This window comes from Neodiprion fabricii, chromosome 2 (assembly GCF_021155785.1).
Source record: "Neodiprion fabricii isolate iyNeoFabr1 chromosome 2, iyNeoFabr1.1, whole genome shotgun sequence".
Taxonomy (NCBI): Eukaryota; Metazoa; Arthropoda; class Insecta; order Hymenoptera; family Diprionidae; genus Neodiprion; species Neodiprion fabricii.
Genome location: NC_060240.1, coordinates 40,532,095 through 40,558,233, shown reverse-complemented (window position 1 = coordinate 40,558,233; position 26,139 = coordinate 40,532,095). Strand labels below are relative to the sequence as shown.

The following is a 26,139-nucleotide window of genomic DNA, read 5'->3' as shown; positions in this document are numbered from 1 at the left end:
GCGAGGGAAGTGGAAGAGAGCGAGAGCCCGATCCATGTAGCTGTTGCGTATCTTGGTGTTGACGGTTGAGTCGTGTCTGTGGCAGGTCCGTGTGTCACCGTTAGCGGATGCGTTGAGACAGGCCATGAAAAATCCATTTAATCCGCGCTTCACGTCAAGAATTACGATTTTCTGACGCGCGTATCGTATTCCTGAGATCCCGATACTTTATTTGCGTGCTCAATTGATGTGCAATAGTGACGACTGATGCCCGCAAGGCGGGGCGAGAATTCCTCTTTGTGTCGAAGAAGTAGTCCCCCGTCCAGGCAGGCTAACAGCGAAAAGATGCCCCGTCCACAAATATCAAACATGGAGGCTCCGACAATGTAACGAAAATTCCTTTAAACCGCGTTGTGTTTCGTGAGTTTTGAGTAGTCGTTACCTCGGTCAAAACAAAAATGGAGCTACGCGTAGGGAACAAGTATAGGCTCGGGCGGAAAATCGGGAGCGGTTCCTTCGGTGATATTTATCTAGGTAACTATGAAAAAAACAATTTCACAATTGTACCACGGATCGTCGTACCGATATTCTATGCACAAACAAAATATATTCATTCCCAGCCAAACTGGGCATCAATGTTAAGCTTAGGGTATCTTCAACTTGAGAGTTGAACTTTGCATCTTTCACCGCTCATTTTTGCACAGAGTTTAATTATTCGCCAAAGTGGCATACGTTTATTCGCTTTGATTTTCACCAAATCGTCCTTCTTTTAACAGGGACGAACATTTCCACGGGTGAGGAAGTCGCCATAAAGCTAGAATGCATAAAAACAAGGCATCCCCAGCTCCATATAGAGTCGAAATTTTACAAAATGATGCAAGGTGGTGGTGAGTATGGATTTATCAACCCAATTGTTCATTCTTCGACACGTTAACAAGCATTTTTTCTTAAGCAAAAAAATCCTTAGACTGTCAAAGTGCTTTGTTTGTTTGCTTCACCACAGCTGGTCCTCCAGGCGCTGCCCCTTCTCCTCGATACAATGCCACAAATATATTTCCTGCATTTTCATGCACAATTTATTTATAGAATCTAACCAAAGGAATCCATTTTTCATTCAAAACAATTATTTGTATCTTCTATTCGATTTGGTTTAGAATTCATTTCAAATCGTCATTGTATCGCTTTCATCATTAAACTTCAACGAAAGAGGGTAGCGAGAAGAAAAATGAAACAAATTACCATCCACAATTCTAGAATTTATATTTAGCTTAACTAACACCAAACTCGAATGTGAAATACCTTACCTAATTACCTCATAACTTTCACTGGAAATTGGTTACCTAAGGTTTACGAATTGTTTTTTACTCTGATTACTTTTACAGTTATTGTTTTATTAAACTAGAGTTCTAACTTAATTTGACTTTTCAACCGTGTTGCATTTTTATTTCCACACTGGTTTCTTCTGTCATTTCGTATTGTCAAAATTTTTTCAGTACTGCGCGATGTACAAGTATTTTTTACTTTCAGTTGGAATCCCCACAATAAAATGGTGCGGTTCGGAAGGTGACTATAATGTTATGGTGATGGAACTACTCGGCCCATCACTTGAAGATCTTTTCAATTTTTGCTCTCGAAAATTTTCGTTAAAAACTGTTCTACTACTCGCTGATCAATTGGTGAGTCTAAAAAAATAATTATCCTTTTCTAACGACATTGAAAATATAGCTTAGTCTATCGAACGAGAAACGTTCCTCGTCTTGTTGAAATAGCAAAAACAAATTCAGAAGCAATTTTCGTTACTATTCTAAACCAATTTTCTCAACGTTCGCCTTTAATACGATATCATGTCTACCATGCAACTCGCTATCTCGGAACACCTGAATTGAAACATGCTTTCACTGACATTAGACTTCACTTAGTGATACGCTCTACTTACCTGGCGCTCTAACTGGGTCATTGTGAGACTGGCTAATGTTACAAATAATTGTAAACTCTATGCTTTTGTCATTCTGTATCAAAAGTTTGACTTTTTCAAGCATGTTGTACAATGAGTCCTAAGTTGGCTGAGGAGTTCGTTGAGTCTTTCATCAAACAGCCAACTGTGTCGCTTGTACAATGTTACTATCTCTGGATATCCATTGCTTTTTCATCGGCAATTCAGCGGGCTTTGCAACGACTGTTCAAAGTCCAAGTGTAAATGATGTGTAGAAATTAACTGTGTTTATAAATCATGCATTCATATCTTTTTCAATGCAAAGGCTGTTGAACTTTAAACATAAACTCTGAAACTACATTTTCACTTATTGCATGATGAGCCTAGGGGAATATTTCAGAATATCAAATTTGCGAAAGGTCCATTGTGTCAGAAATAAAGTTTGATATCTTCATTGATCAAGTGCAATGGTAAATGATTGAAAGCATTTTGCATGCAATATGATTTACATAAGATGATTTTTAAGGTTGGGTCAGAATACTAAGCAGGAAATCATGGTTCACTGAGTTTTATGATACCGAACAGTACTTCAAATAATTAACTAAGGCAGCGACCCTAAAAGCATGTGTTATAGACCATGTCTGCATATACATTTAATATTATTACTCAACAAGCGTTTTGAGTTAGTATAAATATGTACAAATATAATTATCTTTTCTTACTGTGAGTCTCAGTTGTCATTGTAAATCCCTTGCAGACAATTAATTATTCACTTGACCTTTTTATCTTATATGATGATTCGATCCTTTGATGATCTCCGGAATGTGTTGCAGAGACCAAAGATTTTCTTACCTTTTTAGGGCAATATATAGTATATTTTAATTGCGCAATCCAATGGTTGTATCCTTTTAGTGATCCACACTGTTTTCTTCTTGAATATAGATAAGCAGAACGGATTACATTCATAGTCGAAATTTCATCCACCGGGATATCAAACCTGACAATTTTCTCATGGGCTTGGGAAAGAAAGGAAATCTTGTATATATCATAGATTTCGGTCTGGCCAAAAAGTATCGAGATGGTCGGACGCACATGCACATACCTTATCGAGAAAATAAAAACCTCACAGGAACTGCCAGGTTAGTATTTCTAAATTTCTTTATTACTAGCCATCATAACACGATACTTGAATTTTTTAATATTTACCAGTTTCACTCTGGACAACGTAAACTTACCCTGTAGCTACCAAAAATATAGTCCGTGTTAAAACTGCAGGTTGAATTACCAACTTCACTGTATACCGTAACACAATGTGTTTTTCTATTTCAGATACGCAAGTATAAATACACATTTGGGAATTGAACAATCACGGAGAGATGATCTTGAATCGTTAGGTTATGTCCTGATGTATTTTAATCGGGGAAGTCTCCCTTGGCAGGGGCTTAAGGCAGCTACGAAGAGACAAAAATATGAACGTATCTCAGAAAAAAAAATGTCTACTCCTATAGAAGAGCTTTGCAAGGGTTATCCTGGTACGTGTTTAAGGAAAAGAATCCTATCACTTAAATCTCTTTCATTTATTTTCGTTTGTTTTCTTACAAACTCAATGTCGTTATATCAGCAACATCATAACAAACGAGGTTTACAGATCTGTTCATCAATACTAATACCGATTGACTTATCCCCAGCCGAATTCTCGACGTATTTGAGGTACTGTAGGCAACTTCGTTTTGAAGAGCGACCGGATTACTCATACCTGCGTCAGTTATTTCGCACATTGTTTCATAGTCAGGGGTTTACTTACGACTATGTTTTTGACTGGAACATGTTGAAGTTTGGTAACGCCAGGCAACCTGCACAGCCCTCGGCCCAACAGCCACCTAGCCACTCACAGCCCACTAATGTGGCACCTCCTAGTGGGACCAACAATGATCAGGAACATCGCTCAAGGTTCGTATATAAACTTGCTCTACAAAATATTTACGGGGCAATGAAGGTCGTCCATTTCTTAAATTGGAAGTTGTTGTTGTTGTTTTTTTTTCTTTTTTTCTTTTTTTTTCTTTTTTTTTATGTAATATTGTTCAGAAGTAGTTACTTGGTTTTTCTCGTCTCTGTTTGTATATACATCTGCTATAGAATATCTTATGTAACCGATTTTCAATCAATTTTCTGTAATCCAGCAGCTTGTAAGTATATACAGAGATTAATCTGTTTTGTAATGTAATTCTGAGTAAATGGCCATTCTGTATTGTCAGATTTTAGTAGTGATGGAGATTGTGAAATACCGTAACTTTGACGTGTAGATTGGCTATTTGCATAATTCACTTATGTTTGCTTACCAATATCATAATTTTTAAAACACTGTTGAAAAATTTTTGCTCTTCTCTTAAGTTCCAGGCCTTATACACGACAATGTCTGGCAAATGCATTGGGTCTCGGTCCTGCGGGTCCAACAGTTGGCACTTCTAGTCGTCGCCAGAAACATGAGACGATGGACGCACGCGGTGATCAGGACAATCAGGACAAGAGCGACCTCCAAGGTAAAATACAATTCTACCAACAATTCTACGCGAATCAACAAAGTGGCGAGAGAAAAATTTCTAAAGACTTACACACGGATCGTTCTAGTAAATTAGATTTATCAAATGCAGCTTCTAGTAAACATCCTAGGAAGGATTCTTATCAATTTAGTACTTTCAAGTCATCTCCGGACACTAATTTACGCAAAGGAATTGACGAGTTACATGTCACGTCTTTAGATCTAGTGAACTTGAGCTCCGGACATCACGAAATGAGTCGTAACAGGTCTGAAGTTGAGACTGGGGCATCAGGCTTTTATCACCCAACAGCTTCTGTCCAAGACAGGAGCCCCAATGTTAAGTCTAGGCATTTAGATAAACAGAGTTATTTTTTTCATGGGCATAAAACTGAGAAAGTTGTAGCAGAGATACGGCGTGAGAATATTCTGCATGGCAAAGTAGGTTTATTTCATGACCAAGTTCAATTGCATAAACGTTTAGAGGATAGACGAAACAAAGTGTGGAATCCGTGTTTTGCAACGAACGTGGAATTAAACATGGAGGGAATCTTTTCACAGGCCAAAGTTTCTGATTCTGCTCAGGAAACTTTGGGATATGTGAACCTTGATCACAATGTTATAGATAACGTTGATGAGAACCTTGATACCCTCGGGAATGTTGTATTCGCTATAAAAGAACCAGTGGTCAGGGAAAAAAGTTCGAAGCTTGTGCCAGATAGTGGTTGTGTTGGAATAGAAAGTAATTTTTCTCGTCCACCTAAGGATAAAACTTGTAAGAGCTTAGAGTCTTTGGAAAAAAGTCCAGATCACTTTGGAGCAGATGCAAAAAGTCTTGATTTCGTATCAGCGATGCCGACAAAAACATTTGTCCATAAGAAACAACATAGCCTAGATTCGTGCACACAAAAGTCAAAACAATCGAATGATTCTCTTACCAAAATGCATAAGCGTCCTGGTTTTTTTCAACGAGTTGGTCGAAGCTTGCATTTTTTACCCAAAGGAAAGGAGAAAGATCATGTGTTTCTGAGAGAAGATAAAAAAAACGAATTCCTGCGATCTGAGCAAGAGAAGTGTGAATATTTTCTACAGAGACACGAACAGGGTTTGAATTTTTTTGATCGAACTTTAGATTTGTCCGGTAAACGTGAGGGAAAAGTGAAAGACGATTCGGATTTTTTCCACGATCGTGACAAAGATGTCGATGATTTCGGAATAGCTGAAAAGGAATCAAAATATCGATTTTTTCCAAGCATTCGTAAAGATGTTGAATCAACTCGTCGAGGTATCATAACTTCTGTTGATGAACTGCTAAACCAAAAACTAGTGTTGAATAGTCAAGTAAGCCAAATTTGCAATGATTTATTTCGCCACGAGGACGTGAATAATGAAGATTTAGGCAATGTTTTTAATACCGATAACAAGGAAACTGGAGTGGTAAACACCACTTCTGAAATTCAATTCATAGATCGGGGTGCAAGCATCGTCACTCATGAGACTACAAGTGGTAACAAGGATAGCTTAGAAATTGGTTATTCTATAAGCCAGCATGGCAGATTTTACTTGCAGAATTTACAAAATACTAATTCCGAGGGTTTGAAGTTAAATGAAATCACCGACGCGGAAAAAAGACAACATTATGTGGATTGGCTTGCTCGAAAAGATTTAGATGCATTGAGCCAAGGAACAAATTCGAGTGATTCGTTGGGTAATAATAAACCGCAACGTAACATGGACATTTTGAAAGGAATTCTCATGGATTTGTTTGTCTGCATTTGTATTTAATTTACTGGAGTTTTTCCCACCATATTAAGTATATATCCTGTCGCTTTAGGATTGTTAGGAATGTTCGAAGTTTCAAATCCATTTATGAATTTGAATATATCATGCGACACAGGCCACACGAACTTACAGTTTTCTTGCGATTTTCTGAATTAATGAAGTTGCTGTTTGAAAATTTTTTTTTATTAAATATCACAGCTTCTTTGTTTGTAGTGGACATCGTGTTGTTTGCGTTTTGAACTGATGAAGAAATGGTTGTATTCTTCCTATTCAATTTTTGTTTAAAGTTGCCTTTGACGTGAGATTTGTTTATTATTATGTAGTTCGAAATAGTAGAGGGGTCTAACAATTAATAAAAGAATTGCGCTATGTTCAATCAATTGGTTTAAGGATATATAAGTGACTATTTTATTGAGTTTTAGACAGCTGTCTTTATGTACACCACGTAATAGATATTATTATATAAAGACTGTTTTGTGATGTCCCTGTTAGGTTTTAGTTGTAAGTTTTTGTAGTGACGTTTTATCATTTCATCCCGTTGAGTTCTAAGAAAATGATTATTATACTGCTGTGTTCTTATCTTCTATCGAACTAATGCAGTACACAATTACGAGAAATTATCTCTATATATGGAACACGAAATGTATAGATGTAATATTTTATATGAATAACAATTTGCTACTCTGCACGAAAAACATCATTTTGCACTGTGATCGGACAATTTTGCTGTTCAGGATCCTGTCGAAAATTGGTAAACGTATTCCAAAAGATGAGGACTCAAGACACGTAGGATTCATCAACATTAGTTAAAACTAAATCTTAAAAACAAAAGACTAAAAATTTTCACACCAATCATTATTCGTTTGCATTTTTTTTTTTTTATTATTTTTAGACTGACCGAAAACATAGACTGACGTGCACAGAGGATAGCTGAAATAAGAATACAAGTTGACAACAAAAAATGTAATTATTGTATTTGAGCAAAACTTTTGAATGACTCACAAAGGTGTGTAACTGATTAGCTAATTATATGTAATATTAAGGGAAGTATCGAAACTTACTCTTCATTCTCAGCTGCATTTTGACAATTATTATTGCAAAATAATAATCGAAATAGTTTTTCTCTCTTCAGTTTCATCAAGTTTAATATTGTTATTTTTACTCACGTTTTTTTCTAAATTGTATAAAGTCTCTTAGCACACACGGGATGATACGAAACTGAAATATTATTCCCTATGATTATACACATGACTGATTTTTGTAAAATCCCTTAACATTTGTGCAATTGTTGAGACATTTTTGTGTGATATCGTTTTACAACTAATAATAGCTCTGGAGATAATAACTTTGAATGTAATCATAACTTGCATCTCTAAACACTGGCAGTGGAAAATAAGGATAGTTCACGAATTTTTAATTGAATTTAATTGACGAAAATAACTTTTCCTTGTTGCCTTTTATCAACAGCAACTCTGTTATAAGAAATCTTTAATATACGCTAAACACAAAACAAGTGTTCATTTTTATAAAATAATTTTACTCTTTTGAGTTTATTATAATTTTTATCATTATTATTACTATTATTGTTATTATTACTTATTAATATTACTACTATTAATTATTATTAATTATTATCGATTGACTTATGTAATTATCACATTAGTTTCTTTGTTTTATAGTATAGAAAGGCATTTGTTAATTCTTCTGTCGATTGGTACCAGATTAGTTTGAGCAGATATGAATGCAACAATCAGTCATCCTAGGACCATGCTTGGATTCAAACATCATAACACCACTCATCTTCAATTAGTTGTTTCTTTTCTCTTAGATTAATATATTATTTCTGCAATGATCAAAAGCTAAGGCTATTCAGGAAAACAAATTTGTGGATAGCAGGAGGAGTTTTCAAGGGTGGGAAAAGTAAAATTATTCGAACTATGCTATTTAGAGCATAGAAATTTACACAACTTGCTTGAGTAGTGTAATTGAAAGCTTTGTTTTGCAATATTTTTATTAACGCCCGGAACATATATCAAAGATATGTACGGTACAAAAGGTATATTTTCTTTCAGCTCGAATGATTTCTATGAGAATTAACGCGTTATTTGGGTTGTCTCATGGTTGGGTGCCAGGACAGCGCTTTTTTGTGTTTCGTCGATAAATAGCATATTTTTTTTCTCAGAAACTTTCAAAAGTTTCTTGGCCTTAAATTCTCACTGCTATCCAGGTCTGCTGTTCCTACTGTATATCCTTAGATATTACATTTTAATTTAACCATTTTCATCACCCACTGTAATCTGCTTACTTTTTATGATGAAAAAGTAGAAATAAATGTTTTTCCATTCAAGGACTGGTTTTTTTATTTATTTCTTACCATCAAATTTCGGATCCTAATCAGCATATTTTCAAAATTTTTCTCACTTGGCTTGAATGGAAAAACTCCGAGGCCTGAATTCTGAAATCAATTTATTAATTTTTCGCATTTAGTTCTAATTTTCGTTCATCACTTTATTCACAAGGCTATGAAATAAAAAATTACTCATACATTTTTTTTCCGGCAATCTATTCGCACAATTCTTGTAATTCATAATTTTTGACAATCAATAGTCAAGAATATTTTGACTTTCTAAATTCCATCATCCACCTTGTGACGTTTTCGTATTTTACACATTTTTAACATTGGTCTCACGAATCTTGTTTTTACCGAGGCTTTTGATTTTTCCATTTCAATTACCAAGCGTGAAATGTTCTTTAGAGAGTTTCTTAGTTTTTTCATTTATGTAATCAATCACTTGAGGGATCAGCAGCGTACATTATTTTAAGGTAAACTCAGTTAAGACTTTGAATTTGCGTTCGTTCTTTGCATCTTTGTCCCAGTATAACTCACTAAAGAAATTATTAAAAACGAAGCATTTACTATACTTTTAAATATTTCATCAAATTTCGCACGATTCTGACATTAACTTCCAAGATCAAAATATATTCATGTGTGTGGTTTAATTTTTGATTAATTAAAAGCAAGACAAAAGAAAAAATACATTCCTGTGAAATAATGGAAAGAAGGCTGAGAATTTGCATACTCCGACTTACTAAGCAACACAATGCATGCTGAGATGTAAGGATTATTTAGTTGTGGTGTCTTTCAGCAGCTGGGGCTGGTGGCCAAGAGCGAAGGGTCAGTATGCGGCTTCATCGAAGTAACGCTGCTGCAGCTGCCGGAGAAATGCAGCCCAAGTCCAAGTGAGTTGCTTAACATTTTTTTAAAACGTTATCTATTATCTAATTACAGGGATAACTGAGATTGGAATAACAATATGGTGGTCAAATAGATGATAACTAATTTAATTCTAGTCTAACAGCACTATTTTGAAATGAAAAAAAGACAAACGGAATATTCATCGAAAAGATTCTTCCTACCTCCGCAGTAAAATTAATGCATGTTACGTCATTTTGACTGCCATCTCAAGTAAAGTACACCTTTAAAGAATTTCTTTTCGGATATTCTTCTAATATAGATCGTAGGTAATTGGATAACATGGTGATTTGATGCCGTGGCATGGTTCCCACTTGTGGTTTGGGTAGTCGAGAAATGTTAATAGTATCTTACCCAATAAAGAAACCCCTTGTATTTAGATTGTGGAAGGTTGGGACCCCCATTTAGTAACGGGAGTTGGTTTTGGTTTTGAAACGGTCTATGGTCTGTGTACTATACAAACGCATGTTTCTCATTGGCTAAATCTGTTCAGGCCTTTGAAATTTTCAATGTTTTCATGTAAGTCTTTCCGATATACAAGGTGGTTCATTACAATAATTGATGATTATCACTACCAGATGTATCATAGTAGCATTCTTATTCATTCAAATCTTTCAAAACTATCTAGCAATACAATATTTTCTCTGCTAAACTGTCAGTTGTAGTTTTCTAAATACCAATTTGAAATTAAAATAAATCTATCAAGCATTGGTCAATGTTCACTCTATGATGAAATTTGCAACCAAAAGTTTGTGGAATTTGGAAATTTCACTTTGCATTGTATCTGTCACTATTGCTAGTGCTATTAAATTGAGAGCAATAACATGACTGAGAGTAAGTGTAACTTTGCTTTCAGTGTGAATTTGTACAATTTTGTGGTATGCCGAATTCAAGTAACTAATTTTACTGGGATACATTTATCTGTATCTTTTGGTCACTGCTATATTTTATTACTCCAGTTTGACACTAATTGGTGGAAACATTGAGTAGTGAAACTCATAATGTAAACTGTACAATTAATCACCTTGTACGTATTAAAGAATATAATTACCTAGCAATAACCATGTACAATTACTTTTTGGCATCAAAATTCTAAAATTCGTTTTCATTTTTCTCCGTTGATTTCCAGGTAACCGAAACTAAGTCTCGCAATAAGTGATCGAACAGGATATGCAATGAAATGAAATAATAAGTGAAATGTTTAATGTGATTGGAAGCGGGAACCATGTTCCCGTAACAGTAGGACATACTGTGATTCAGTTACTGGTATAAACGCCTATGCTACCAATATATGTATCATCAATTGCTATCTTGGCTTGATTGCCTGAGTGACTTAATGAATTAAAAAAATTCACAGTTTGCTCCGTGATTTACATGCGGAAAAGATTTGACATATATAATGACTCACAATATGTACGTATGTTGCTAAATGTTGGTAGCGTATCGGCTATAACGATAAACGATAATGATAATATTGATAATAATAATAATAAGAATAATAACGATAACATTGATAAAGGTAATGAAAAGGGGTTTTAGGAAATGATGGGATAAGTGAACAAAGTCAGGTCGAACGGTGACGCGCTAATGTCGCTGTTTGTGTGTCTTTTGTTTTGGAAGCGCCAATGCGACGGCAATAGCACTGCCCATTCTGGTGGCCAGGCGGGCAAGCGTTCAGCACAACAAGTGAGCGCCAACCATTCTTCCAATCAGCACTCATCTTTGCCTGGCAGTCGTCAGAGTCGGAAGTAAACTTTTGAATAAAGAATTCTGCTGCACTAGGCCAGCAATATCCCTGCCTTTTTTATACCACACACATCACACACATCCCCAAATTCAGAAGAGAGAGTGTGAGAGAGAAAGAGAGTGAGCGAGAGACCGAGAGAAAGAGAGAGAGAGATTGAATTAAAGTTTTGTCGATTGAAAAGGAAAAAACAAAAAGCAAGACAAAAGCATAATGAATGGAAAAAAAAAAAAATTGTAAAAGAATAGATTAAAATATTTCGAAATATAGTGTGTATTATAATATTAATTCATGATTAATACAAAATAAATTTGAGAAAGTCCAATCTCAGATACGAACGAATTAAGTGATGTTCAGAAAGTGTAGCCGTTGTTAACGTGTGATTTTGATTAAATGAACAATTGAATATGTGAAAAATTTCATCGTAGAGAGAGGTACCAGGCTCCTCCTTCTCTAAGTTGCTTTATCATGGCTGGTATTAAGCGAATGGCCTGCGTTTTCTTGTATAAATTATAGTAATAAAATGGTTGTATTACAACAGAATATGAGAAAAAGAAAAATAAACAATAAGCAGGATACTAAAACGGTGATAAGAAAGTTTTATATAAATGTATCTATACACTAACGTATTTTTTCTATTGATTTTTTACTGTAGAATATTTTTGTTTTACATAGCACGGTACTGCACAAGGGTGTTGACAGACTGAGATAATTTGAAATAGTTGAAGAATTGTCGACCAAGAAAAGTCGAGCGAACGCTGTAACATGATTTCTGATTTTTTTCGAGCTAAGACTACCCGAATATTTTAAAATTTGCTCAGAAAAGTCAGGCAAATCTAATTATTTGGTGTGCTAAAGCTGGGGGAATTGGGTTTCAGATAATATGTTGCCACTTCGCTTATGAAAAATTATTCGAAAGTTGAGTCAGGTATGCTGCATATTTTTTTTTTTTGTTTTCTTCTGCGTTTACGGGGACTTATGTTTACTTTGAATTTTCAAATGACCGGATTCTACTATTTGTCAATTTTTTAGTGATGGATAGTTGCTTCTACATTCTTGATTTAATATGAAAGAGTTGGAAAATAAAAGTGATTTGAGTGATAATTAAATGTGGACATATTATAATAGATGCATAAGTTTTTTGAATGTGGCAATCTTAAAAATATTTTTGTTACGTTGGTGTTCTGTGAGAGAGCAGAGAGAAGCCTGGTTGACCTTTAATTAAAATATAAACGAGAAAGAAAGGAAAATATGTCATTAATTTTGTTTGTAATGTTTAACGATAATTATTGACGAACTCAAAGTTCTAGAATTCGAATTGAGCTACGATCGTTGGTAAATAATGAAGAAAAGAATGTGTTTAAGTGTATAACCCACTGTATCAAATTGATCAGTTTGTATATATATATACATCCATTATAATCAATTAAGGAATTATATAATAAAAAATGTACCACGAAACAGCCACAGATTGTAACTTTTTGTGTACTAAAAATTAAGCTAATCAATGGCTTCACGGATGAAGCATAGGTTTTTAATAGAATTTGAAACTATAAACGTTTTTAAGCATAATCAAGAATCTATCTAGCAAATATTTCATTTTATTTCAGAAAAGCTTGCAGCTTTTTGATATAAAATATTTATATGTATAGTAAGTATGTATATATATATATTATATATGCATACATACTGTATTATGATATACATTGCATGTCGTATATATACATATATATATATATACATATATACATATCTCAGATTAAAAATACAATATACATAAACTATTGGAGTATAGGGGAAGGTAGAGTGCTGGGTAAGCTGGAGTGTAATTTGAAGAAACCAATTGAATGTCTGCATTTATATATTATCAGGGATTTCTATTCGTGCAATTTTAAGGCTGTTACTTTTTTAAAGAAAAAAAGTATATTGATATGTAGATCACCCACATCTTAGATCTTATGTCAAATTCAAGGTTGTTATTTTTGCGTTTTTTTTTCTACAGAACCCTTATTTGTTGAAATTGAATTTGAAATAAAACTGAGTATACTTAATTTGTGCAATTGATTATAGGTTTCTTGTTACGGTATCTATTCATGTTTGATATTCATGTTTATCACAGAATAATCAATTTCTGTGCTCAACTTTTGCCGGTTTATCATAAAAGTTGGGCAGTTATGGTGAAAATTGTAGATTGCAAACTGCGATAATCATTTTCATCAAATTTGTAACTACAGGCGTCCAAATTATTATCTACATTAATTTCAGTCACTAATTCACTAAATTATACTCTAGAATTTATCTAATCCTGTTGAACGGTGAATTCAACTTATTGCACTGTGTGCCGTTCTACTGGTTATCATGTAATTGTAAAAGGAATGTTAGCGAATTAGAGAGATAACACTGCACACCTGAGCGAAGTAAGTTGAATTCACAAAAAATTTTGAAATGTACCTTTTTCGAATTTAATCTTTTTCCCAGGCACAGAGGAGCTATCATGAATTTCTCCACGAACAAGCAAGCACTAAGCTTGACTTATTGAAAATTGGAAAGAAAGAGCAAAAGAGTAGTGTAACTAGTAGCAATCTTTCCCTAAACTTCAAAGTGTAAAATATAATCACGCGCATCTAAAAAACTGCAGCTTTTTTTCTCTATGTTCGTATGTTTTAGTAATAGAAGACAAAATGTTATGAATGGAAAAATAGGCAAAGGTTGTTCGAGAGTATTAATTCGATGTTGCGGCTGTTAGCCAACTTTTTATCATTAAATTTTCTATGATACATCATCATTACCATTATCATCGAATCATTTCTTACCTCATGTCAGTTAAATGTCGGATTGGCAGCCGAAAGTGAGCTTGTTTTTATGTAACTGATATTTGTAAGTGTTTTAAATGCTAGATTAGTATGTCCTTGCTATTTCTACCAATTAAAGTTATAAGTATGAATTTTCAACTACTGATGTGGATTCGTTTTTTTCTCACTGTATTTAACATTGATACGTACGTTTTTTTTTTTTTAGTATCTCATCATTCAGAGCATTGCCTTATTGTCTGTACTTGAAAGGATACTGTTAAACCTTTAGCCTTGGTAGTACGTACTTTTTCAATTTTTCGAAAATAGATCATATCGAACACGACCCAGGCAGTCGAAGGCAATGCCCACAATTTATCATTCATATTTCGTACGAACTATGATTAGAAACTTTTATTAATTTCTTCTTGATATTATGTGTGAGAAAGTGCGAATTTATTGTACGTTCATGTATATAAGGATTATCAAAACATATTGCATAAGATGAATTTGATTGAAGATAATTATACAAGGGAAAATAAGTCGAACAACAATTTGTTAAACCCCTTTTTTCCTTACAATATTTTTGTATTACGCGATGTTGGCTTATGGTGTTATTCCAAGATAAGTTAAAAAAAAAAGGAACGGCTTATCTTTCACGTCAACTACCATCGCTGTATGTTTTGTACACTATTCCTTTTTTTTCTACTACAAAATAACAACACTTGTTTCTCATTTTCTACTATTGTAATTTATTGTAATTATCGAGCCGTACAATGTTAACAAAGTACTTGTATATAAACACGTAAAACGTTCTTTAGGGAAGCTGTCTATGTAGCCAAAAATCCTCCATCAATCGGTAATGTCACACCATTGATCATTGAGCTACGATTGCTCAGCAGGTAGACTACTGCATCCACAACTTCGTCGACCTCTGAAATTTAAAAAAAAAAAGAAACGATCGAATTACTACTGACGTTCTGTAATCAAAATATCAAAATGCGAAATTCAATAATTTTGCTCAGCATCAACCACTGTACATTCTTGGCTCTGCACTACACATTCTCCATGTATTTAGTTATACTGTTTCCTATTTGGTTCTGACGTTTGAAGTAGTGCATATAAGCATTGATATCAAATTACGTTACTCAAAATGGCTAATTACCTGCAAAACGACCAAGCGGAATTTTGCTCGTCATGCTGGCAGCCTTCTCCGGGTCATTCCATCCAACACGACCCATATCGGTCATTACGACAGTGGGATTTACTGCATTCACTCTAATATTGTGTGGGCCCAATTCCAATGCCATTACTCTGAAAAACAAATCAGCTAAAGTTATAAATTTGTAAGCTCACCATCAGTAAAATATTGAACTATGTAATAGATCAAAAAACAGTTCGAAGCAAAAATTCTTACAGCCAGAATGATCAAATTGAGATCAACCCATACATGCATATTTGAGATGTGATTGATATATTTCATTATAAATATTTCAAGAATCGGCTCTTTCGCGCGCAGACTTAAATGACAGGAATTGTTCAGATAATATTCATACGGTGTACATCGCTGTACTATCAATTTTTGCTTATCTGCTATAATAACAGTTTGAGTATGAGTCGAACTGAAGTGCCTAATTATCACAAATTATTGACTATACTTTTTCATAGTCGTGAACTGTGACAAGACCATCTATAGTTAGGTTTCATCTTGATTTTTATACGTATACCTTGTAAGCTGATCCAGAGCTGCTTTAGTTGCGCAATAAACTGCGTGATCTTTTAAAGCGGCTTGGCTTGCCTGAGAAGATATATTAACGATGCTTCCGCCATTCCCTGTGGCTATCATACTTTTAGCCGCGACTTGAGATACATTGATAACCGACTTTAAGTTAACGTTAAAAAGCACGTCGACATCGTCCGGCTTTACGTCCAAAAAACGGTCTAGCCTGGCCGCTGCCGCGTTGTTTACGAGAAGATCTATCCGCCCTGCGCCCTCTATTGCAGCCCTTGTCGATTCCCAATCGGCGAGATCCGCGGTGATGATCTCAATTTTTGGGTCTTCCTGGAAAAGAGTGTCCAAGTGTTTCTGGGTGCGCGATACGGCAATCACTTTACCGCCAAACTTTGACAGTCTCAGGGCGAGAGCTCGGCCGATGCCTACCAAATGTAATTAGAAGGAATTACAGAAGAGACAAGATTACAATTAGGTACAATTAAGTATAATTTGATTTTTACCCTGTCCAGCTCCTGTCACTACAATCCGCTTTCCTTCGAACGAAACGTTCATTTTAGTATTCTGGCTCAGAACTGAATGAAACTGGCTAGCGAAACTTTCTGATTTGGCCTTTACAACTTTAATGTGATAAAGAATTGATAATGAACATTATGAGGCAATGCAACATTAGCCGTATAGATAATAACGAAACCATGTGTCGCTGACGCTTGGTCAAGGTCGAATTACAGATCAGATTATTTGTGGAAACTGTACTTGAGATATCCAATCATTAGAGCAAGTGGTAATCACAAGCAGAAATCTCACGATTCCTGCGCTAAGTTCTCAGCTAATTCACATGAACAAACAGTTGATAGATCTTTTTTCGACGTGAGATGATTGAGCAATGTAATCACAGTCCCTTTGGACAGTTACCGATGCGTCCAAGTTTACTGACCGATAAATCCAATCCTAAAATTGAGCATAAATCGTGATTTTTCGCGTCCCTCGAGAACTAGCGGCCTCTAAAATAAAATAGATTTTTGGAACTAATTTTCCATTGAAAGCGAATTTCGGTAATCGATGTATGTTTACTTTATTTACCAAAAATAGATAACACCATTGATTCACGACATGATTTTGTGGATATGTTACTCACGTGCTTTCGTCACCGAAAATTAGTTCCACAAACCTGGTCAGAGAGCGCTAGTGCTTCGGAGATACGAAAAACGTTTGCATCGGGTTTTCCCTTAAAGCAAATAGTACCTGGTGGAAATGCGGATATGGGTGGAAGCCAATTCTATCTCTTCCCACAACCATTTAGTAGGTCACTGTGTAAAATATAGACATTGCTGTGCTTATCACTTTGCCAATACGCAGCTTACTACATTTCAATGTCGCTTCTCGGCGGGTCTCGTTTTGCCGCGCAGGCGTCGCTGTTGCAGCGCTACCTTCAGAACGCTCATGGATTTCTGGGACTCTACGATTCAAACGTGCTAGGGTTGCGTCCTGCGTCCTGAATTTGGACGAATTTATGCTCAATTTAACTGTGAAGGTAGCCGTGGCAAATGATCGTCAAATAAACAGTTCAAAGTCGCGCAGAGGTTTGTTTTCGCATAGTATGCCTGTGACTGGTATTTTAAAACGCTGAACAAATGACGATCGCAATTCGACCGTTACGGATTTACGCGTGAGACTAAACTTGTGAATGTTTTCGGTAATTCCGTAGGTAGAGAAATCATGTGTTAAGCTTGCTACTCACTTTTGAACGTTCCATTTTCATGTTGCCGCGATTATTTCGGGTATCAGAGGTGATATACGATCGTTAAACGACATACGCAGATATATATACGTAAGTACGTTGGACGATTGTACACTCAATGTTCAATTGTTGTTGTGCATAGTTTTTCACTATTGCTCTTGACAGATTTTGTTTGAAGTCGTTGCTGGTATGACTTGCGTGAGAATTCTGGGATAGAAACAAAGAATATAAATCCATCAACACTGTGTAACTGTTATATTTAATTTTCAACAGTTGTGTAGGTTCTCTAGTGCTGATCGGACTCTAGGGCTCCATAAGGCCAAAAGTCATCGCCGGCGAAACTTGTGTCTTCAGGTCGATTAGGAGAGCTGATTCGACTGATCCTACATTCTGGAAGCATCGAATGATCGGTAAGCCTCACATTTAACCAATAAAAGTATTGAGACGCCACGATCTTTGCTCGTGATTTCATGTGTAATAGCATGATAAAAAATTTTCGTAGATCCTATTTCGCTGTACGGCGTTGCGAGCTTGTATTTCTCGGTTTAATTTTCTAAAATATCGATAACTCCGTTTTGGGTTTGAAGCACAGTCTTACGCTTACAGCGTGTAGGCTTTTCTATATCATGAAATTTCGAATACGATTCCTCTTCTCAAGCGGCGAATCTCACTCCTTTTCTGTAGGCAGCCCGGCATGCGAGCTTTTTAACGAATTTTTCGAATTGCTATCTTAATTAGAGGGTTAAATAATCGGACGAATTATCAAATTCGACAGTTTGATTGATAGAAGAGATCACTACGATCATGGTGTTTGCTTACAAAATTTTGGCATATCTTGATCTCAGAAATAAACTGCAGAAACGTTGATAAACAATATTGATGACCTGGTTTGAGAGAAATATTAACAAAATGTGGTTTTCACCTGGTAATACAGAAATAAATTGCCGCAAGATTGAGCCAGGTTAGTGAATACGTGAGTAGAGTGAATCAAACACCAAATATTGAAGAACAGAATACAGAAGGTGAACGGGTTATCATGTTATGGACGAAAAGAATCAGGTATCCGTGATCATTCTTAATCGTACTATTACGCTACTTTTACTTTTAAACAGTTGCCGGTTCTTTAAAAATGATAGTCAAATTTAAATGCTGCGATTGATTTTGAAGATTGAATTCTAATAAAATATTGTTCTCTCTTGTTTTATTACAGAGATACATGTCATTGCAGTAGTATTACCCACGTTTAGCATTAATCATAATGAATTTGGACAAATGCTACAAGGACTGCTATGTACAACGTGTAGAGTAATCCAAAGGAGGTAAAAATCAGTATGGTTTTGAATTACGCTGTCTTCTTTAATCGTGTATGATTTTGGCATTTAAGCTAGACTAATATTGAACTCTGCTCACTTATTTTATGCATTCGTTCAATACTTGTGGTTACCTGGTAGGCATTCTGTTATTCTATTCTGCATGATTCAATTACTAGTACATCAAAAATCACTGAAATATTATGGAATAAAAACTTGTTTGACACAGATGGTCTGCAGTCACGTGAACTTTGACTTCGTGTATATTGCGTGACTAATATTCTGTTGTCTTAATTACAGTGTATAGAGTGCGTCATCTCATTATTCATACTGCAGAGATATTACGAGATCTACTACATTTAAAGTGTGGAGCAACCCAGAGAATGTAAGTATAGTTATTTCAATAATAGTTTAATTATAATTCATAATTGAACTGGGGACTAATCTTACAAACGTACTTATAAGAAGTGATGGCCGTAGAAGCTTGCGAATTTTTTGTGTAAATGCTGTCAAACCAATCAAATTACATGCGCTACAGCCCCGAAAGCAACAAGCCAGAAACAAAGTTCTTTCGCGATACTTTTCATCACTATGAAAAGAGAAGAGTTTGTTGGTCTGTCCGACAAACTTCTGCGTTGATCTCAAAAGAGGCCCAGTGCAAAATCTGAAAATGGTAAAACTTGGCAGACAAATGAAAAAGTATTGAATGAAAAATTAGAACAAAAAGAATTTCTAAAGATCAAAAAATTGTAAATAAAAAAAAAAATAAATACGTAAACTGGGTAAAAAATTATCGTTTATATAGAAAAAGCAATAAAGACGAAAAAAGTATAGGAGACCTAAACGTGGTAACAAACCACCTCGGCGCCTACAGATAGGCAACTGAAGTTACAATTTACCATCTTACGAACGAAACCGGGCCTCTTCTCGTAGAGTGAGGTTCGTGGGTGGATTATCACGTGACCAACTACCTTATTATATACCTGTAAGCTTTATTTCAGGTAGGCGCGTTTATTCACACAATTCAGTACTGATATAATTTTGAAGACTTTTGGCCGATATTTGGTATGTAAATTTAGTGCATACTTCTAACCAACCAAGCGTTTTAGATTTTTGATTCATAGTTTTTCTTAACATTTCGAAAATCGACCATCATTTTTTTAGGGATATAGTAATATTAATAGTTTCGTCGAACGGTATTTGAATGAAATTGACAAGCTTGTACGGTCATTTCTTGTAGTTATAGGCACATTTGCAGGATAAGCCCGCCACCCTGAAGGTGGAACATTTGAAAACGAATTTTTGTCCATGTGTAACACGCTTTGAATAACCATAGAAGTATACAACAGTAATGACGAACTAATTTAAGGACTGAAAATCAGCAGTATACACGTTTTCACTGTTTGCTAAATTAATTCGGGTTTCCATTTTTTGTTTTTTCCAGAGTTAATTAAGCAGAGACATCCGAATAACATCTCCATTATTCGGCGACGTTGGTGAGTTTTCGTTTATTTTTACGTGTGTGTTTCCCTAGTACTCTTTTATCACGTGGCGTGGCCGTAACAATTCTTATACACATCTTTGATTTCTCAGCTGCATGAATATGATCATCGCGACTGCAACAGTTTTTGACTTTTAGTTGAATCATTATTTGCAATTGATTTTACCGTAGCTCACGTCAAGTTAGAAATTTTGCACACTGCTAAAAGTATATTGAGTATCGCTACAGGTAAACATCGCTTACTCGGCATTTTCAAGCACAAATTGTGTAGTATAATAATCTGTTTGAATTTGTTACTGCTGCCGTTCAAGCGGTGGATTGCTCTAAGGTTTAATTATGTTCGCACGATTGCTTAATCATTGAAATTTCAAAGTCTGGCATAACTTAATGTAATGAAATTGTATGCTATGACTTGAATCAATTAGAACTTTTTTGTCAACCGGCAAGTATCAATCAATTGCAGATTTAGCTCGCTCAGATAAATGTTGACTAACAAACAGGACATTTCTAAACCATTTTGCAAAATTTTGATGTACCGATAGTTCTCCAGCATTATTAAAATACTGTATTATGCATTCGAAAAGTAACAATTAGCTATGATATCAGCTGTTGAGTCAAATTATTTCAGTTACATTAGTTGTTAAAATGTTCCATTTCGCAGACTTTGCGAATATGAATGCGGTTCAAGCATTGGGAGCAATCTCGTTTCCGAAAATTATCATGTGTGTCACGATATCGTGACAGAAGATCATTATTCCCGAACGTGAGCTCGATAGTAACAGTTTGAGGCTTTCGCCACTCTCACGAGTTGCCGCATGATGCTTATGTCGACCCAGGTCCCTGATTAAATCAATTCGTAATATAGGATTGGACATAGACACAAGTCTTAGGGTGTCCATCTTGGTATCGTAGCTTGCGAAATGTAGATGTGAGAGGCATTTTATTGAAATCATCATCTGACGTTGCTTCTGAAATAGGTCCTTATAATGTTTCGAATGTCACACACTTACAAAATCATTGTGTAGCAGCTGGTTAACTATGCTAAAAAAAACATTTAGCTCCATACAGGCAATCAACGAAAAAGTCACTAGCGACCATGACGCGAATGGGGAAGAACGATGTATGTTGGAAAGAATGGAAAATCGCGTAGATCGAATAACATAGGTTACTGGGTAGATAGATCGTGGTCGCTTTGGGATACGTTGCGTTGTTTATGCTTGCGCGTGTGAGTGTCTGACTTTTGAATATTTCCGTTGGCTGGTTCCATTAGGAATCTGCAAGCGAGGATAGGTAGATCGTGAGATACCGTTATGTTACTACCTTTTGTAAGTCAAAGCTTTTCAAACGAGCGTAGAGATTTTCCATCTGAAACACATAAAAGACTCGGTATGTATGAGTCTGCAATACATTTGTAAGCTTGGAAATTTAATGAGGTGCATTATCAATTTTTTATCATTCTGCAACCATCTTTCAGCGGTTATTTAATTTGATTATTCAATCATAATCAATTAATAGCGATAATTCAGTTCATTGGCGTGATCTCCTGATTGAGCAAAACGCATCTTTGGATCATCCATCCTGTTCAATGGCATAAACTTTGAAGTGTTTTTTGACAGATTGTTCGATTCGCGCCTTTTTGGATTGAACGAGCACCTTGCGCGACGATTTCGCAAATAGTATGATATGAAAAAGTAAATAGCTCTTGATGTGCTGAGCCTTCAGCTCTTCAGTCAATTTTGTTACGAATACTGAAGTTTGCAAGTTTAACACGCCTTTTTACCAACAACTTGATACTTTTTGCTTCTGAGAAAAAGCGCAGTATTCGCAAGCCGACGTTCAAACGCGCAGGAATAACAATCGCGAAGAGTATTGACGTTATGGTGAAGAATCTTATTGTAAATATTTATGAAATACGTCTGAGGTGTACAGAAATATTTACATTCTACTGTAGCTGTTCGTCTCGTTTTTTTGCTCCAGAGCAACATACCAATTTTTTCACAGCCATTAATCATTGTTTCTAATCTTTACATGGCATTGGTATTATTGAGGATAAAATGGTTGTTGGAATCTCTGTGAAGATTGTCACAACTGTATCATTGTTATTGACACATTGAGTGGGGAACGTATGTTAGGCATGGGATTTAAGCGCTCGCTGGTAATATTTGCTGAACTGTGTCAAGAAGTCTTACCATGAGTTACAGCATAACTGTAGGAGTTTTTCTGGTGCTGCTAATTGTAATTAGCTACATACCTTGATAAAATTTCAGATGCTGAATTTCCTTTCAGTAGAAAGTTTTGTTTTAATCTCGATTTTTATACTGCTTCGCTAATGTGACGTCACATGAATTTTTAATATCGTACCAAATTAGCAATTGGCGAGCACTTGATTATGCTATACCTCGTGATCGGATTTCATGACATGGCTCTACTAACATTATAAACCTGATTCAAACTGAGAAAAAAAATGTGAGCCGTCACGGGACGCCTGACAGATGTGAAACATCGACATTATTTTGTAATAAGAAAAACATTCGTGCGCTACACGCCATCAGATGATTTTGAAATACAATTTTATCAGTCTTTATTAAATTTATTCTTTAAGTAATTGTTCTAATGCATTAATTTTAATTAGAATGAAATTAAAATCAGTTAAAATTAATAATCAATTTAAAAATATTGTATGCAATGAAATTTATGTGAATTTTAATCTACCAAGAGAGTAGATTTTACATTTACTGGCGTTAAAACACACCAAATATACGCGTGCTTAATGCACAGATAAATGCACACTTTAATTATAAAAATATAATTAACTTACTGATGACTTGACAGTGTGTCATAGTGTGATTTTGCTTTCTTTGCAGGAGGCTGATCACTTTCACTCTCTAAATTATCACTCTCAGACATATTTTATTATTAGAAAAATAATTTGTTTTTAAGTAAAACACAGGTTATGTGTACCGTAGTAAACAACACTGTATACAGTATGGAGTATACACTATAGGTATCCGAGCTCAGTGTGGCGAGAGAGATGGCTTAATTAACGCCGGATCGAGTGGGAAGAGAATCGCACAGTCGATTGATTGCGCACTACTACATATAGACTGTATATATATACCATCATATAGCGTGGCGACGCGTCGCCGCACCAGAAATCGGTTTTACGTGCGGCTATAGATGTTTCACATCAATAAGTTTTGTTGCGTTGTATAACCCAATGCTTATTTATTTTGAATTGTTTTCGTTTGCGTGGGTCATGAGTTTTACATAGTAACAGGCGAGTATCGTGATGAGGAATTTTCTGAAGTTCACGCATCGTAACCATACGAGAGGATATTGGATAATAGTTCCCGTCTACGTAGCTAGGAAACCTCCGTCAACTGGTAGCGTCACACCGTTGATCATTGAGCTCCGATCGCTGAGCAAGTAGGTTATTGCATCAACGACCTCTTCCACCTCTGTAAGAAGCGAAGAGAAAATTATTCTTTGTTACTAGAGACGACTAATAAAATAGGGTATAATTTACTTTTACTCAGCGTTGAATAACGAATGACCGGGAATATCTCTAATTATCGGTTGTTATAAACCAAGTTCGCAAAATTTTTATTAATATCCCGACGACTTAAATTAATTAAATCTGTGAGATTGTAAAATTTCGTAATGGTTATTTCGTGTATAACTACCAGCAAAACGGCCAAGCGGAATCTTGCTCTTCATGTCGGCAGCTTTCTTCGGATCGCTCCATGCTTGGCGACCCAATTCGGTCATTACAACAGTGGGATTGATTGCATTCACTCTGATGTTGTGGGGACCCAATTCCAACGACATGACTCTAGAAAATATTGACTATTTATTGTCGAAGTCTTATTTTTCTCATGCAACAAGCTAATTGGTAGTTTCATTCATTCATTTAATATATATAATAATCATTTTGATGATTAGTTTGATCGGTGTTCGGTTTGTTATTGAATATTTAAATTATAATGACTGGTAGTTATGTAACGCGCCAACGCGTGTATCGCGTGTACCGCGAGATGTATGACACGGGTTAGATAACGTTCCATCTATCTCGCGTGATAACGAAATCTGCAACAAACCTTGTAAGCTGGTCAACAGCTCCTTTAGAGCAGCAGTAAACAGTGTGATCGTGAAAAGCGGCCTGGCTAGCTTGAGATGAAATATTCACAATACTCCCGGGTTTTCCTCTTGCTATCAAATCCTTAGCTACGATTTGAGAAACGTTAATAGCAGCTTTGAAATTTATGTTAAATGACTCGTCGACGTCTTCAGCCGTTACGTCAAGAAAGGCATGTCCTCTAAACATTCCCGCACTGTTAACGAGATGATCCACAGGTGTTAAACTCTGCAGAGCATCCTTCGTCGCGTTCCAATCCGTCAGGTCCACCTTGACGATCTCGATTTTAGGATCCTCCTCCGACAGAGTATCGAAGCTCTTGTCGGGAAGCGATACGGCGATCACGTTGGCCCCGAACTTTGACAGCCTCAGGGCAACGGCTCGACCGATACCTGAAATTTGCCCGAAATGTGTGAATCTGGTGAAATTCGAGCAAAAGATTTGAAAAGCAAAACGTCGCAATTACGTGTCCGTCTTGAGGATTTCACAAAAATCCGAGTGTTTCTTTGTTTCGAAAAGTTACACAATGCTTCAAGCGAAAGCGAAAATGTCTGCGCTGAATTTTTTTTCATTGGCATCAAGCACAAGATTCTTACAATTTATGTAATATATTTTGCGGAGTTAGGAATTTTGAGTTTTACCCGATCCAGCTCCCGTCACCAGAATACGTTTTCCCTCGAAGGAGATGTTCATTTTACTATAAGGATTAAGATGCTGATGAAACTACCAAGATAAACTAAGATTTAGCTTTTGTCTATCGCCGCGATAAGGAATCGATAAGGAGTAATCTGAGGTAACGGACAGGTACATCGTGTCGGGAGATGAGTCGCATAGCATAGCATATGTTTGCGATGTGGCACGCCAAGGTCGGCACCGCAGGCAGTAGCAAGTCACCTCCTCGTCTCGGTCGGTAACACTGTCGCAGTTGTCACCGCGTCGTGCGGAACTGTCAAAGTCGTTATTGGTGTTGACGATGAAGGCGTAGAATGTGTTGTGAACGAACAGACTAAGAGTTGTGAATTTCATAGCGTTGCGATACGATTGACCAAGGTAATTATATTATTTAAAATATGCGTACCCGGGATAACTCGGAAAACCCGACTGTTTATGGTCGAACAGTTTGCCGAGGTTATGTTACTGCGTATTGTTCTGTTTTACCGACGGTCTCATTGTCCCTAAAGTCAGGTTGTTCTGTTCGTATGTACATACAAGATGCGGAAGATGTCGGCAGAGGTCTTTTTTGGCAGCGGCGGGATTCTCCACAAGGCTCTCATGTTCATGATGAAATTGGGATGGAAGTCAAGATTCCGACTCCCCGTTCTCATCGTCGTTGCCTTTCTCGCCCTCGACGAAAGGGTCGAACTTGAGATACATATTGTTTAAATATTGTTACGCGGTTGCCCTAATCGTTTTTTAAAACTGAATAAACATGATTTATAGCTAATAATATACATTATGACCACAGCAACGACATTCTTATCGATGACATTGTGGCTGATTATAATGAAGAAAAATATAATAGATAATTTATATTAAGTACATTTATCATAAATTTCACCCAACGGCGTGTTGTTCTCACGTATGTCTGTACGTGCATCATTATACACACAGTTATAGAAAAGTTGGGAAGAAAAATTCGTATATCTACCTCTGTATAAATATTCGGAGGTTTAATTTGGATTCAAATTTAAGATAGTACACACT

At 35.9% G+C, this 26,139-nt stretch overlaps 3 protein-coding genes and 1 long non-coding RNA gene across 7 annotated transcripts; 2 read left to right on the top strand and 2 right to left on the bottom strand.

Annotated features, from left to right (window-relative positions):
• Nucleotides 1-41: 41 nt before the first annotated feature.
• LOC124176720 (casein kinase I) lies at nucleotides 42-11,782 on the top strand. Its single transcript, XM_046558335.1, has 9 exons — nucleotides 42-513; nucleotides 756-866; nucleotides 1,507-1,655; nucleotides 2,855-3,051; nucleotides 3,242-3,444; nucleotides 3,601-3,862; nucleotides 4,304-4,452; nucleotides 9,377-9,470; nucleotides 11,100-11,782. The coding sequence occupies exons 1-9, from the start codon at nucleotides 438-440 to the stop codon at nucleotides 11,233-11,235; spliced, it is 1,377 nt and encodes a 458-aa protein (XP_046414291.1). The 5' UTR covers nucleotides 42-437; the 3' UTR covers nucleotides 11,236-11,782.
• A 2,817-nt stretch (nucleotides 11,783-14,599) lies between these two features.
• Nucleotides 14,600-17,062, bottom strand: LOC124176729 (L-xylulose reductase-like). Of its 3 annotated transcripts, XM_046558356.1 has the most exons (6): nucleotides 16,832-16,957; nucleotides 16,686-16,752; nucleotides 16,252-16,284; nucleotides 15,744-16,173; nucleotides 15,182-15,330; nucleotides 14,600-14,950 (listed from the first exon to the last, which is right to left on the bottom strand). In XM_046558356.1, exons 2-6 carry the CDS (start codon nucleotides 16,711-16,713, stop codon nucleotides 14,847-14,849), a joined length of 744 nt encoding a protein of 247 aa, XP_046414312.1. In that variant the 5' UTR covers nucleotides 16,714-16,752; nucleotides 16,832-16,957; the 3' UTR covers nucleotides 14,600-14,846. The 3 variants fall into 3 exon arrangements, with proteins under 3 accessions (XP_046414312.1, XP_046414314.1, XP_046414315.1); XM_046558358.1 differs by lacking the exon at nucleotides 16,686-16,752 and having other exon boundaries at nucleotides 16,832-16,885; XM_046558359.1 differs by lacking the exons at nucleotides 16,252-16,284; nucleotides 16,686-16,752; nucleotides 16,832-16,957 and adding an exon at nucleotides 16,994-17,062 and having other exon boundaries at nucleotides 15,744-16,078.
• Nucleotides 16,151-23,184, top strand: LOC124176735. 2 transcript variants are annotated; one of them, XR_006869449.1, is made up of 7 exons: nucleotides 16,151-16,223; nucleotides 17,763-17,899; nucleotides 18,424-18,548; nucleotides 18,700-18,808; nucleotides 19,100-19,184; nucleotides 20,244-20,295; nucleotides 23,165-23,184. It is a non-coding gene; the product is annotated as an uncharacterized LOC124176735 (long non-coding RNA). The 2 variants fall into 2 exon arrangements; XR_006869448.1 differs by lacking the exon at nucleotides 16,151-16,223 and adding an exon at nucleotides 17,373-17,579.
• Nucleotides 23,185-23,508: 324 nt separating this feature from the next.
• On the bottom strand, nucleotides 23,509-25,275 carry LOC124176730 (L-xylulose reductase-like). The gene is made up of 4 exons (XM_046558360.1): nucleotides 25,077-25,275; nucleotides 24,398-24,827; nucleotides 23,984-24,132; nucleotides 23,509-23,758 (listed from the first exon to the last, which is right to left on the bottom strand). Exons 1-4 carry the CDS (start codon nucleotides 25,126-25,128, stop codon nucleotides 23,655-23,657), a joined length of 735 nt encoding a protein of 244 aa, XP_046414316.1. The 5' UTR covers nucleotides 25,129-25,275; the 3' UTR covers nucleotides 23,509-23,654.
• Between the last annotated feature and the right edge of the window lie 864 nt (nucleotides 25,276-26,139).